General features: G+C 40.8%; 1 protein-coding gene across 1 annotated transcript in view; it reads right to left on the minus strand.

Moving 5' to 3' along the window:
- NCKAP1 (NCK associated protein 1) overlaps positions 1–15,481 on the minus strand; it is a 487,736-nt gene that overhangs the window by 430,888 nt on the left and 41,367 nt on the right. Inside the window, exon 2 of the mRNA XM_085648703.1 lies at positions 9,481–9,591. Within this exon, the coding sequence (XP_085504829.1) occupies positions 9,481–9,591 (111 nt within the window). The remainder of the gene's footprint in view (positions 1–9,480; positions 9,592–15,481) is intronic.

Below are 15,481 nucleotides of genomic sequence, written 5' to 3' on the forward strand. Positions count from 1 at the left end.
ACTATCATGCTCAAAGAACATTGTTAAATTGACAAAAAACAATAGCTTCCGTTCTGTAAACGAAACTCTTAATGGGGTATTAATTCAGTTGGAAGGACCAGGGGGCCTGCCACGGCTGTTTTGGCCATAGGCAGCAGTCAAAAGCTCGACCGGCGTAGCCTGGCATGTCGGACAGAAACCGACCTAGAAGGGGAGGCCAGGAAAGGAAACCAAAGTGGTACGCCAGTTGGAGAGCAGAGCAAATAACAGATTGGGAGACGAGGAGGACCCGTGCAAAAGGCTGGAGAATCCACGAGCACTTGCACTGCCGCTCGCACATTGTTGATCAGCAGCTGTGAGAGCTGGGGGTTCCACCTTACAGAGCGGCCTGATCCCAAAGCACGAGTATGCACAAGATCACAGCATGTTAACCTAACAACTGTGGGACCCTATTCGACGCGTGGTGAATACTGCCGTCAGAGTTCTCCACCGTATTGCTTTGAGGCCGCCACACTGAGACTTGGTGTGTTATCCCATCTACTCATTCCGGCCAGTCATCTTGATAAGAAAAGTGGCACCCGCTTGTGTTTGCTCTTCTTGTTTGTTGTTCTGTACTCTGCATGATATATAACATTTTTATGTATGCTATATTATTAAAACTGCATGTACACAGTAGTAACGGTTCTATAGTGTTCCGTGATGCCCTTTTGGGTCTTGTGCGCTATATATAATCATAGAAATTATGCCCTTTCTTTTGTAGTTGTCGTTTGCATTCATATTTTTCAACTATAAGTAATGCAATTGACGAGGTATTTCAAAAGAAAACCGAAGTTAATGCTATTAAAGAAAATAACATGGTTAAATAAGGCTAAAAAGTATGCTGCTATTTTATTTGATATGGTTAACAAAGAGGCATCAGTAAGGGGTAGAAGTCATCTATGCACGATTGGTTGATGGATGTTCACAGAGTGGCCATACTTGATAAACAATTGAAAAATGCCGGGAGCTTCGTGAAACGTATGACCACTGAGACCAACATTCAGAATGACTGATGATAAACTACCTGCGGCAGCCGAGGCTCAGTGTGGTAGACTCATGTGCCTTCTGCAAATAAAATGTCGCATACTGGACTGAAAAGAAGAGATGCCACCCCCAGTTTGTTTCGAAATTTGAATCGGGCAAACACCAGACAAAGACATGGAAAAAAACACAAATCCATAAGCTCACATATGATCAATACCCAGAAACCTACACAAAACTTCCAATCTATTTATATATATATATATTTTTTTTTTAATCAATTGCATGAGCGCTTTCCATTGCCTGGGTCGAGAGCACTTTTTAATTAACATTCCTCACAAATAATCCGGTCTGTACAAATGTAAATTAAAAAATTGCATAATGTACAATGCTACATAAACACATCAAAAGTAAAGTTCATAAGAAATACATTTTCTTCCTAAATTTCAACAGAGATCCATTAGAATTCAGCCGTAGTAACAATTATTACTCCAGGTCATGGGGCAAACTTAATAAGGAATTACATCTCATTCCGAAAATTCCCCTTTTCTGGTTGTAATGCAGACTTGGTCTTACCCCTCAAAAGATGGAGTTGGTGTCCGGCCACCTTTAAGATGGAATTACTGTGATAGGATAGGTTAGTCTTGCACCAGAATGCGGCCTATGTACTTATCAAGTATTCCTCAGAAAGTTAAGGACTCCACTGCTTACTTGGAATCCTACAGTGTTTAACTTCTGACAGGATTATTGTTTCAAATGACTGAATATACAATGTGTACGTGTACCCAAGTTTAATTTATATGGTGGAAACCCGCAGATGGAGTTAGGCATCATCTACATAGTGGTGCAGCACCTGAGCCAATTTTCCTCAAACCACAAACTGAACAACAGAAGTGAAAGCACAGAAATAGGACATGGGATCTGGGTTGGACACGTTCTCCCAAATCCTACTCTACTGAATAATAATATTTCACAATTCTGTCTGGAGTATGCTGTAAATTGATACTTGTATAGCGCACTACTCACCCGCAAGTATCAATTTACTGTCACTGGGCATGATATTAACAACGAAACCATATGCGCCAATTGAATAAAATACTAGGGGGTAGGATTAGTGACATCCCAGACCCTTTAACCCTCCTTCAATGGCCTGCTCTTAGCTTCTTATTATAATCCAATTGGCTGCTGAGTGGACATTCGTAGAACCAGAAGTGTTAACTACAGAAAGAAATATCACTTTAAGAAGCCTGCTTACTTTCTGTTTTTGTAAATGCCCTCTTGAGTCCTGAGACTAACGGCAATGGCAGGTCTACCCCAACTACCCCTAACTGAAGTCCACCTGTAAATTCAAACTGGAATCGTAGGTGATCAGACCAGTTTACCCACACTAGAAAGCACACTACCCTATTCCAGTTCTGGTTAAGAGTAGATGAGCTAGGTTGCCCAGTTTATGAGAGGGCAATTTACTTTAACTTTTGCACCATTTGTTACTACAATTCTAAAACCTGTTCCGGCTATGAAATCTCTGGTCTAGTCATAGCCATCAACATGTACAACGTTATTACCTAGATATAAAACATCAAATGACGCTTGAAAGTCAGGATCAACAAGATCTTCATTATAAATAGAAACTATTTTGTAGGCCTGAACTGTACAATAAATTTCAATAAAGTAGAGGTTTGCATTACAGTAATTGTAAAAACACAATTTTCGTTCACTGCCAATAACCAAGTTAAAAAGGATACTGTTGAATCGTTATATGCGTTTTACATTCCTTTCTATTATAACAAATCATTTCATGTATGGTAGTAAGACACATATTAAAAAAGTAATGTCTAATTTCCTAATGTTTTATAAAATATCTGCTCACATCTTAAAAGCTCGCTCAGAGATTAATTCAAACGGAAAAGCTCAAACATCCACTGGTAAGATGTAACAAGAAATAAACCACTACATAAAAAGCATACACATACCCATAATTCAAACCCAAACAAACTGACAAACAAATCATGACTTAATATTGCTAGGCAGAGGAACTCATTTCATCTTATGTGTACACCAGTAATCATTATCCTTAAAAAGTTAGCACATTTTTAAAACTAAATACTGTGATCTAGGACGTGATGCATTTCAACTTTGTGGATTGTAATTAGTTATTTTTTGTCCTATACAATGCAGTAGTTAAACAAAATTCACTTTTTCAGTTTTGTTTCAACTCAATTTGTAAAAGCACACTTCCCAGCACTACTAAATTTTGTTTTGTGTTTTCGCTCCTGGCACACTAATTCTTGGCATTGGCACTGGCATAAAAGCGCATGTCATTAATCCCTGTTCTGATTCATCCGTACAAATATGAAAAATGTTACTTACTATTAATCATAAATTGGCAGCTTGTTCTGCTGTTGATTAAAAAGCGGTTTATAAATCCGGCTTGTCGTGTTGGGCTCGGAAAAATACGCCTTTCACATCCAGTTTTTCGATTGATTCTGGCTTGCAGGCTGTCTCTAATGAGTCACACCCTCGTTATCGGAGTGCCACAACACAGTGGATCATACACTACATCTTAACTCGATGTATTCCCCATTCTGTGTGCTATTCTGAATTCTGGCCTAAGGTTCAAAGGTCTTCATGGGCCTGGGTGTAAATTCGTCCCTCCATGTCAGTTTAGGAGATTCTAGAGAGCCAGCAATTTTGTGTGGTTGTCGGCTGATACTTCAATGAGGCGGCGAGATGGGCGATTAGCACAATCAAGTTGGAGCAACAGGAGTATTGTCAGTAGTCTGGCATATCTTCCCTACTCTGCTTGGTAGATACGACAGAGAAAGGGAGAACATACACAAATATTCCTGACCAACCTAGCTAAAGAACGCACCACTGGAAATGAGGCCATGGATAGCTGGGTGTGTAACTGTGGGATTTCACATTTTCCCTAGTCACAACCCCATGACTGTACCCACACCTACAGGCACTTTTATAGGACCAAGGCCCAGTTGTGCATTTCCTGGTTACCCCTGCTTCAGCAGGTCTGCCACAGAGTTGCCCAACCCTGGCGTATATGTTCTGCTGGATACAACATGCACCTTTCGAATGCTCAATGCCTTATTTCCTGTGTCAAACCACCAGGAGTTTGTACCACTCTCTCTGTAAGCAGTACATTGCTTTGTGGCCATGTATAAAGATCAACGCAGCAGGAAGGTGCTGCACACAAAGAGGCCGCATAAGCCTGGCAACTCCCCTCCAACTGTTGTGATAGGCACAATACCTATGGTGAGAGGGTTTAAGAGGATGGTGAAACTTTACCCTACCCAAATATTTACCTGGTTCAGCATATTATATACTTACAACTGGTCAGAGACACCAAGAAAGAAGTTCTGATGTGATTCAAAGTTACAGAGAAAGGGGATGTGTCGTGAAGACGCCTCCTAGCAGTGTCAAAATATTCCTCTGTATTTTTTGCTTCTTAACAGAATGAAAAAATTAGTCAACTAATAATTAGTTTTACTCGCCAGTTGTTGCCTAGCCTTGTTTTTCGCTCTGTTACATTTGAAGGAAGTAGGGTAAAATAAAAAACCTCCCCAAATAAAGTTTGCATCACATAGTGATTCAACATTCTTGACTAATTTGAGGACGGGCCCCATGATGAAGCATGCCACCAAAGGATGGGTGAGGGCCTTCCTTACTAAATAAGTGAAAGTTTGGGCTTCAGAGATATTCAACACCTTCCAAAGACATCAGGGATATGACACTATATGGAATATACAACATAAAGGTTCCCATTCTCCCAGAGTACCACCTGCTGGTTATGAGTAAAGAGAACCTTGGCTATCAAGTATTTCTGATGTGCCCTATAGGGCTTAATGCATCACTGAGTTAAATACATTACTTTGCGCTATATTATGAATACCAAACCTCTGCTGAGATGAGTCTTCAGTAATTGTGATCTTAAAAAGTAGTTGGCTTAAAATTACATAATCTTAATTTTAAAAATAAGTATCTGAAGAGGATGTGTCAGTCTTCTAGGAATTGCCAATAGTCTGTCTGATATCTGCTTTTCTTAATGGTAGACGATAGAATTACGCAATAACCTGCTGCCTGAGGTGATCTCCCATTGCTTGGGCAAACACCACAACCATCTTCTGGCCCAGGTTTAGGTCTTGGGAGGATTGTGGCCTTCTTATTGCTAGTTCAGGGTACCACCACATTTCTTTGCGCCCCTGAAACAGGAACAGTTGCTGACTCGGACGCTTCCTTGCTGAAAATATGAAGCCTCTAGCCACTTTTGTTAAGTTCGCTGGCAGAGGTCAGATTGCAGAGAAAGAGCTATCTTTGACCTGCGGTCATTTGCTTGTCATGTAGTTTAAAGAAAACACATCACCGCATAAACCTTTGGGGTAAATAAATATTGCCCAATGAATAGTAGAACGTTTTTTTGGTGGAGAAGTGGATAAAACCTCCCACTTCACTTAGCTGTGAATGTCCATTGATACGGATTTTTACTGGAGGTTTTTATTGAATGTTAGAGTTTTACAATTTTCAAAGGGCAATTGGTGTAGTATTTAGATTTGCAAAAATGCTGGGACATAAACCCATAAGTGAACTACTATGCATCTTTAAAAGTAAATGTTTATCAGTTACAAAATTTGGGGCAGGTGTCTGGGGACACGTAAACTGTAAAACCCTCCAGATTGTACAAACAAATTTATAAGAAGGCTTCTGGCTACCCCACACTCCACTCCAACATAATCTTGCCATGAGGAGGTAGGGCTAAGCTATTTGGAAGAGTACATCAAATTACAGCCCCTCTTATTATTAGAGTATTTGGAAAAATCCAGAAGCCCAATTATGTAGAACAGTGCTGTTAGATTGCCTGAATCTGGATAATTGCTCAGGCATTCTTTGGCCCAAATCTGTCAAAAAGGGCTTTGAAAGTCTGGGCATCGCAGCTTTTTATCACAACCAACGCTTTTATCCAACATTTCCTCAGGATACATAAAAATTATTTTTTATAAACATGTACAAAAGGCACGACAGAGTGATAGCCAGGAAGAGTGCTGAGTAAACTTTCGGGCTCCACTACTACACTCAACACTTTATTTATAGTTTATTGTAGATGAAAGACAGAAGTTCTTACTTACAAGGTTTGGAATACACACTATACACTTGTTGGTGGCCTATTCCACCAAGGGGAATGGTTTTCATCTTTAGGCCTTAGTCATTGTGAGATCCCAGCCAAACAAAACACCTTGCACTTTAATTTATTTTATACATTTTACCTGCATTAAAGAAAGCAGTTCCTGCACCCCATACTGCGTGCTTTGGACTCTAGATGCCTCAAGCAGGGTTTTTTCACTTGCAGACCCTGGGAAATGAAACTGTTACTAATGCGGTTTAAAATTGTATCTTAAATTCCCTGAGACTACGATCTAAATACTGAAATTTTTACTGTATTTTTCTGCAGTAACACTATTTAATGGAGAATTCTGAAGATTTTATTGCCTTTTTCCTGACTTTTTAATCACGTATGAATCCCTTTGAACTGTATTTTATGATATGACTTTTAAGGCTCGCTAGAGCCAAATAAAGAATTTTGGATTGATTGAATAGTAGGCTCCTCTGTGGGAATATATGAAGGCCTGGAGCCAGCAATGATAGCACAACATGAGACCAGTTGTTATCTGCAAGCTGGCTAGGTCTGCCTCATCAAATGCTGTTCTAGTGTCGGCAATGGAGGTGGCATTCCATCCTTGTACAATCTCTTCCACCCTTATGCAATGCAAGAGATACTGGATTAACTTTTTCAACCTCTTCCGACTAACACATTCATAGAAACCAACTCTCTTATTAAAAGGATCTGGGAACACCACACCTGGAATTTCAGATAAGGGAGAGTGTGGTAATTAGTGGGTGTGGCATTACCACACCATTATACAGTTTTCCCTGAGGCTTTGAGAATTGCCATGGTAATCCTAGTTTGTGCTCCAACTTCTGCATGTTTCCCCACATTCTGGGTTTAAAATCTCATCTCCACCCAAATTAGGATTACAGAGGGAGTCGTTCATGTGCTGTATCAACTCATGGCTGTGCTCTTAGCTACTTTCGGTCATGTAGCTTCGAAGTGCTTGCTTTCCCTGTCTGGTGAGAAAACCAATAGCCAAGGAGTTAAAAGGCAATGTCAACACATGGGTGGCAATAGATTCTGCAGTTTTCTTAAGTAAAAGGGCTCTTGGGGAATACACTGATACTTCTGGATTTACATATGGGTTTACAGTTCAGGTCTTTGTTTTCTTTAACTGGTTTCATAGGGTAACTGAGACAAAAAAAATTGTTCTTGCTGTCCTTGTTAGTGTCCCTGATATTTTCACACAATACAGTCATTATGCGGAGAAACTGCCTAACAGGTTGTGATTCTTTAATGAGATACCTTAGTGAGTCAGACAGTTTAGGCTGCTTGCACAATTGTCACATGGAATCATAATTCTGTTTAACACATCTATGTTACTGATGCTTAGTAGTGTGAACTCCTGAAGCAGCAGTCCTCACAGCCAACGCACAATTTACGGTAGAAGTACCGCTGCACTTAATCCTGTAGAATGCAACAGATAATCTCACTGTAGCTAAGCACAGTACAACCTCCAATCAAAATGCGGTGCCACTTCCAATTCCTTGCACATTCAAAACAATATGAACGCTCAACTCCTGCCGCCGCCTGTTCCCGTTAAAAGTGATCAAACACACGACAGCACGTATTAGTACATATTCCTTTTTCAGTTCAGATTTCTTAACAATGAAAGTCACTTCCAGTCCTGGATGGAATTTTTGTTGGCTCGTATAGCATTCAACCTCACCCAAGGCAGGCTCACTCTTCCATATCTCCAGGTGTTGTCTTCTACAGAGGTTCAAGCACACTGACTGAAGGACAATTGCTGTCACCCAAAAGCAAGTCGCATCCTTTAATTTAGCTTTAGAGTTTGCCTCTTGGGAACGGCTGGCCACACTGCTTCGCCCTTAGATTTTTTTTTTTTTTACTGCGGATGCGGACATCCCAGTGACTAGCTACAAAGAGTAGGGGGTGAGTTTATGCTGTGTGGGTGCAGCATTACTGCATTGTGAAGCAGCCAAAACCCCACAGGCTCCCTTTCTTTAATTTTCTTCTTCTCCCCATTTTACCATACCTACAGTCCCAATTACTAGTATAATGCTTTAGCACAAACATGCTCGCCATTACACCTCCAAACAACTGCCAAATGCCTGACCAGATTGTACACCTCCTCCTCAACCTAATAGCCAATACAAAGCATTACGAAATAATTCATACAATAGACAGTTTTTCACAATGCAAACATAGATGCAGCAAACTTGACTACAGACAAAACAAATTAAAGAGTTTGAAAGTGCTACAGAACAATACAAATGTTAAACATGTGTTACAGAAATGCTGGTAACATAACAGTCAGGGAAACCAACTGCAAATGTAGCTTCTCAGTATCACTTAGAATGGGCAATACTAAAACTGTGGTTAAATTACTATTCAGATAAGATTCTTTTGAAAAGATACAAAACATTCAAAAGGAGAATAGTCAACACAGTCTCCAACAACCATAAGTAAACTGCCTTCAAGCATAAATACCCCATTGAGTTTGGCTGATTTTTCAGTAAAAACAAAAGCGAGACACCTGATGGAAGGTAATGGTGTAAGCTACCATCTTATTGGCAGGTCATGCCTTCACCATTAAAGGTAAGAGTTACGCAGTCTATTGACATTAGATAATAACAATTAAAAGGATCAGCAATTATCATAAGCAGCTACAAAAATCAACAGGTGATAGGACAGTACTAGTTCCATCTCATTCTACTATGCCCAAACATCAAAGGCTGAGATGTAGCACAAGTGAAATCACAGGGCCACAAGCTGAAATTCATAAATAAAAATTGCAACAGATTCGAAAATAACCAATTCTGAATGCAAATGTGGTTTAATACAAAACAGGCTTTCCAGATTAAAATATTACAGTTTAAATGTTTAACACTTAATACATTGATAAAATGAGAAAGAAGGTCTGCATTTCCAATAAAGGTGAAGTTAACATTTGACCAGTGAGGCACCTTGCACACGTACAGAGCCCATAACCTTAAGCTCATGTGGAGCAGTAAACTTTTCAACTGACAGAGATCAAAATCAAACTCTGGCTTTCACATTAATAAAGTAAAATTACAGAAATCCATGATAATGGGTAACACAAATTTTAAACTTTTACGGTTTGAAGTCTTTACAGTCAAAACAACAGCCCAGACAGAGAGAAATTCATTATTTATAGAAAGTAAAAATCATTTTGAGTGTTTTACATTCTTCAAGACAAGGCTATGAGCTAATCAATTAAAGGACTTTGACATACATCCCAAAAGAGGGACTATCACTACCTTCAATCTTGTGCCAGCTCAATCAATCCCAGCCAAGCACTGCTTAGATGGTGGTCTACTTACATTGTTGTTTCGCGTTTCTACAGCTGGAAACTTTCTAACAATAAACTTGACTGCAGATTCCAGATTTTTGTCAATGAGATAGGATGGCTTTGCTTTGGGATCACCACATGCCTATAAAAACAAAGGAAAGCAAACATTGAAAATATAATTGCCTTTAAAACTTCAAAAATGTTAGGTAAAATTACTTTTTTATGTATATGACATGACATAATGGAAATAAGTGAAGGGGAACATTACATTTTAAGAATGCAAAGGCTGACAGCGTAGACAACCTTGAGTGAAAACATTTGTAACACCAGTATTAATAGTGCACGAAAGCAGTGAGGGGAAAGCTACATTCGCATAACCAAAGTCTCCCTGATCAAAATTCCATGCTTCAACATAAATTACAACTCCAACCATATTCAGGGTGTGGCAGAAGCTAATAAACAGTAAAACCATTCAAAGCAACAACCACTGCACAAAGGCAAATGTGGTAAGGCAAATAAAACTAAGCAGCTGATATTACGTAAACCATTCTCCAGCTCTGTACTATTCATTATGATTATTTTTGCTGCATTTTTGTACTGTAGCTGAAGCAATATCTCAAAAAGGAGTATGTACAATAGTTAACAAATCACTTTCACTGAAAATGCTGGTTGCGAATATTGACAATGTTTTCAATGCAGGATTTCTTTTAGCTAAAATTTATTTCGAGTTCTTCCTATGTAGCGATTTATTTCCTTAGATTTTAAAGGTTTATAGAAGAACTATAAAAAACTGTTCTAAAAGCAGCCTGTGCTACACACAAATGTACAAATCGCATAATCGGGGCATCCAATTAAGTGTATACTGAGGAACTACTAGGACTCTAAACTTATACTTCACTTTGGCATCAATTTCCATGGCTGTGTTGTGGAATATTAAAGTGGGAGTCATGGAGTATGAATGTGGTGTGAAAGCGGGCAAACAGGTAGAGAGAGAGGGAAGGCAAAATATTAGCAAACCTTCCAAACTTGTCCTTGCTGAGGAAGCATTTAAACAAAAAGAGAAAAAATTACACATAAACATAGATTTGCAAAATGACACTTGACACGTGAAAAGGACTGTTAAGGAGCAACGTTGACTTTATTGCCAACACAACAAATTTAAGACTAGAACCAGCAACCAACATTTTACACACATTTATCACATAGAATAACTATTTTAACACACAAGAATATGTATAATTTAATACCAGTTTTCAGATTACAAACAATTGTTAAATAATGGAAAATGGTCGATAAACAAAGGATACATATTTTAAAATATTAAATGAGATAAATAAAGATTAGCAGGTTAAAATACTGGTGCTGGCAGGCAAATGTAACAGCATCAGTGCAGGTACACATTTTATTTAAATATATACTAAGTGAGTAACAATGAAACTAACAGCGAAAAGTAACTAATGCTTACCAAAGATTTCAGACATTTGAAAAAGATCTTATGGACTTCAAATTTAATATCCACTGAGAAATCAAAGTTATCAGTAAACAGGAGTGCAAACGGGAATATGCCCACACATCCATTTTGAGAACCTCAAAACCAGATGAATTACAATGTATGTTTTTAACACTTAAAAACGTAACTGTTTCGTATTATTAATTTTTTAAAAGAAGATTGTTCACCTGCTGAAAGGCAAGAAATTGGTAGGATGATTTTGAGAACAGACTGTGAGGATTATTAGAAAATTATAGTAAGACATCTGACTCCTTCACAGCACCAATTTGCTAGATATAACATGCATTTACCTAGCTATAGCTATATGTTGCAGGGCCCAGCATCTAAAATAAACCCTAAATGTGGTCCTCTTTCTAAACATTTTCAAGAAAAATGTGCTATTGTTTTGCCTTTCACTGCTTCAAAATGTTAAATATTGGCGGGTCAACAGCAGTCACTTACTTCAATTAGGCCTCACATACATGCCAGTAAGCAACTGATCAATGAAGGAAAAAAATGTTGCAGATGGAAAATACAGAGGACTAATATTTAATGAGTGCAAAAGTCTTCTTAAAAATAAAAAAAGGAAAGAATCTTTTTCAAAAGATTATAGATGTCGGCTCTCCCAACATCCACTAACCTATAGGTTAATGCAAATTTATTTATTTATTTATTTATTTCTTGTGACTTGTATAGCGCACTATAACCCAGGGGTCTCTAAGCGCTTTGTTAGGATCAGCTATACAATAAAAAGATGCATCAGATTAAAATTTAGCGGCCACCCCACGCTTGCTGGAAAAGCACAGTTTTTAATTGCTTGCGGAAGGGCATTAGTTTCTTTTCATTGCGGAGTTTCAGCGGTAGTTTATTCCACATAGCTGGCAAAGTACGTGAGAAAGCACGCCCACCCACAGTGGTCAGTCTACAGCGTGGCTGAACCAGACATATGGAATCAGCAGATCTAAGCACCCTCCCTGGTTTGTAAAGGGACAGGCGAGATTTCAGATAGGTGGGTGCTCTGCCATGAAGCGCTTTGTGTACAATGCAGAGCCCCTTGAACATTAGCCTCTGCCTAACTGGCAACCAATGGAGTTCCCACAGGAGGGGGGATGCCTGGGTACTCCTTGGTTTCTTGAAAATGAGCCTGGCAGCATCATTCATGACCGTCTGCATTCTGTTTAAGAGGCCCTGTGGGAGTCCTATATACAATGAATTGCCATAGTCCAGCCTAGCCAAAATCATTGCAGAAACCGCGCTCCTTAGGGTGGAAAAAGAGAGCAGCGGGGAAACTTTCCTGAGTTGGCGAAGGAGGCCGACGCAGCAGCCCACCACAGCTGTGACTTGCTTTTTCATGGACAGCTTGCTGTCCACCTGGATGCCCAGGCTCTTAACCACCTCAGCCGGTTCTGGAGGCGTGCCCAACTCCCCAGGCCAGAAACGGTCACACCAAGGGTTGCCAGCGATGGTAATCGGCAACACCTCGGTTTTGTCCGGGTTGATTTTTAGGGAGTTGCCGGACATCCAGTTAGCTGTACTTCTCAAAATGTTTTGCAGTCTGGTAAAGGCATTCTGGCTATCCTCCAGCTGGATAATGATCTGGGTGTCGTCTGCGTAGCTGTATACCTGACAGTCCATTTGATTAAGCATTCGAATCAAAGGCTGTAGGTATATGTTGAACAATAGGGGTGACAGAGCAGACCCTTGTGGGACTCCGCAAGTGATCGAGGTTGCGGTAGAGAGCATGTCACCTAATTGCACTTTCTGCGTCCTCCCTTGAAGGAAGGATGTGAACCATGCCAGTGCTATGCCCTGAATGCCGAAGTCCCTCATCCGCGACAGTAGTTGTGCATGACACACGGTATCAAATGCCGCGGAGAGGTCCAACAGCACCAGGGCCCCCGGGATTTTCTTGTCTGCTCTGTTCCTAAGTTCGTCTACGATTGACAACATAACCAGCTCCGTGCTGTGATTCGCACGGAAGCCTGCTTGATTCGGCTCTAGCAGCGTGTTGCTTTCCAGATGTTCTGAAAGGGTGATAAGGACATGCTGCTCCAGGACCTTCGCCAAGAATGGTAACTGGGAAATTGGTCTGAAGTTCTTCAGACATTTTGCGTCTGCCCCCGGTTTTTTTAGCAAGGGAATCAGACGGGCTTCCTTGAAGGCAGATGGCACTTGACCAGTTTGTAGAGAGAGGTTCAGGAGACTCAGCACGTCATCCTCAATGCCCGGGAGTGCGAGTTTGAAGACTTCAGGTGGGCATGGATCCGCCCTAGAGCCGGACTTGACCCGTCCCGTGAGGGAGACTAAACTCTCCTTTGTAATCAAGGGTAGATTAGAGAGCGGGATTATAATTGGCAGTATGGCTGGGATATCCACCGGTGGACAGTCAATTTGCGAGGTTGCCGTAATTTCAGTGACCAAATCAATGACTTTGTTGGTGAAGAAATCCTGGAACTTCTGACAGTCCTCCTGACTAAAGTCCGGGGGCTGTTCCTTGTTCTTCCTGAGCTCCGTGAGGACTCGGAAGACTTCTTTCTGAGGGTTCGTGGCCGTAGAAATCCTCTCCTCGTAGAACTCGGACTTCCTGGCTATAATCGCTTGCTTATAACCAGCGAGAGCCCGTAGATAGTTACTACGAGAGTCAGGATTGTAGTTTTTCCGCCAGGTTCTTTCCAGTTTGCGTAGCCCACGTTTCTGAGCTCTGAGTAAGTCATTATACCACGGGGCCCCTCGTTTCCTATCCGTACGGTTCACCCTACAGATTGGTGCAACTTTGTCTGTGGCATTCTGAAGTTTGTCCATGAGTGCCCCACAGAGGGCCTCTGGGTTGAGGGGGCAATTGTTGGCAGGGGGGTTGGTGCGAAGTAAATTTATCATTTTATCCCCATCAAACTTATTCCACTTCCTAACTGCCTTCCATCCTCCTTTGGTTATTGTTTTCAGTCTGTCCGCCAAAACCTTGCCTCTCACCAAGTGGTGGTCAGACCATACGCATGGCAGAGCCGCAGCCATGTCCTGGACAGGAACTGTCGTCCACACCAAGTCTAGGGTGTGTCCCTTAGCATGTGTTGGGCCTCTTACTTGTTGAGCCAGATCTAATGAGGTTAACGCCTCATCGATCTGTAACGCCTGACCATCTTTTGGGACCTTCTCCCAATGGTAATTAAAATCCCCCATTATCATTACCTTGTCATATCTTGAGCGAATGTCCTGGGCCAGTCTTATGAACAAGTCAGGGAAATCAGGCGAGGTCCACGGAGGGCGATAGACTAACAGAATCAGCAGACAATCCGTCCCTGATTGCAACTTAACGCCCATCACTTCCGCGCCTGCCAAATTTTCCGTCAAGACCCTTTCAACCAATAGGCGTGAGTTGTACAGGAGGGCAACACCTCCCCCCCTCTTGGCTCCAGATCTATTGTAGAAAAGTGCCGAAAAGTCGGATGGTAGGGAGGCGACGAGATCCGGCATAGAGGAATCCTCTAACCATGTCTCGGTGAGTCCCAGGAGATCTAGTTCTCCTTCTTCAAGAAGGGTAAACACCTCTAAATTATGTCGTTGCAGGGAGCGTGTGTTAAGGAGGCCAAAGCGTAAGCCGCGGGCCTGACTCATAACCTTACGACCCGGCTGGGGAGTGGGGGCGGACAAGATTCTCTCACGCACAAGAATGTCAACACAATCTGGGCAAATAAGTGTTTGTGAAAATGATTACAGAAGTCCAGCATTGTAAACAAGCAGATTAACAAAAGAAGAGCAACTTACATAAGAGAAAACTCAGAAAGGAGCTGAAATCCCACCTTTTCTAGTAGCTTCCCATGGTCGTTCCTAAACATCCTTTTGTATGCCTGGCCTACCCACTGGAATAATGACCTTCCCCACCTTCACTTTTCATATGATCTCCAAATGGTCCTCCCACCACCTGCCCATCGCAAACCAAAGACACCTGAACAGCACTACACGGCTCCTTTAGGGGATATCTGTCACTAAATCGACCACCATCAACTTGTCCTTTACTTCAAACTGTTTAATTTACCATCTTAACTTACGTCCTAGGTCAAGAAGTGTTAAAAGATATGTTGGAGTAAAGATCAGTGTAAGGTTACCATAATATGAATACATGGCAATTGCCACAGTAATATGCTACTCGACAAATGATAGGGTAAAAGGTAATGGTAAAAAAATATTGCCATGAATTATAAACTGTATTTCTATTGAAGATGTGTCAAAAAGCTGCATATAGTTGAGATTTTAACAAAATATTATTTGTTTAAACTGAACAATGTAAATGACTTAAAATTAGTGCAGGAGGAAGCAACAATGAAGGGGCAAAATACCTTAATTGAAGTAGGATCAGAGTCAATTTATTGGATGCGCTGCGATTGTCTGGACAAAGCTACTCTTACTTCCATGATGCACTCCATTGAAAGCAGAACTAGTGTCATAAATTGCTTTCATTTATTCGAGATTAACTTCAATAGTAATTTACTAAGCCAAAAGCTATATTATTTTACCTGGAATAGTGAATTCAGACTGCAGTTTTACC

Source organism: Triturus cristatus, chromosome 3_2 (assembly GCF_964204655.1).
Source record: "Triturus cristatus chromosome 3_2, aTriCri1.1, whole genome shotgun sequence".
In the NCBI taxonomy this organism is placed as follows: Eukaryota; Metazoa; Chordata; class Amphibia; order Caudata; family Salamandridae; genus Triturus; species Triturus cristatus.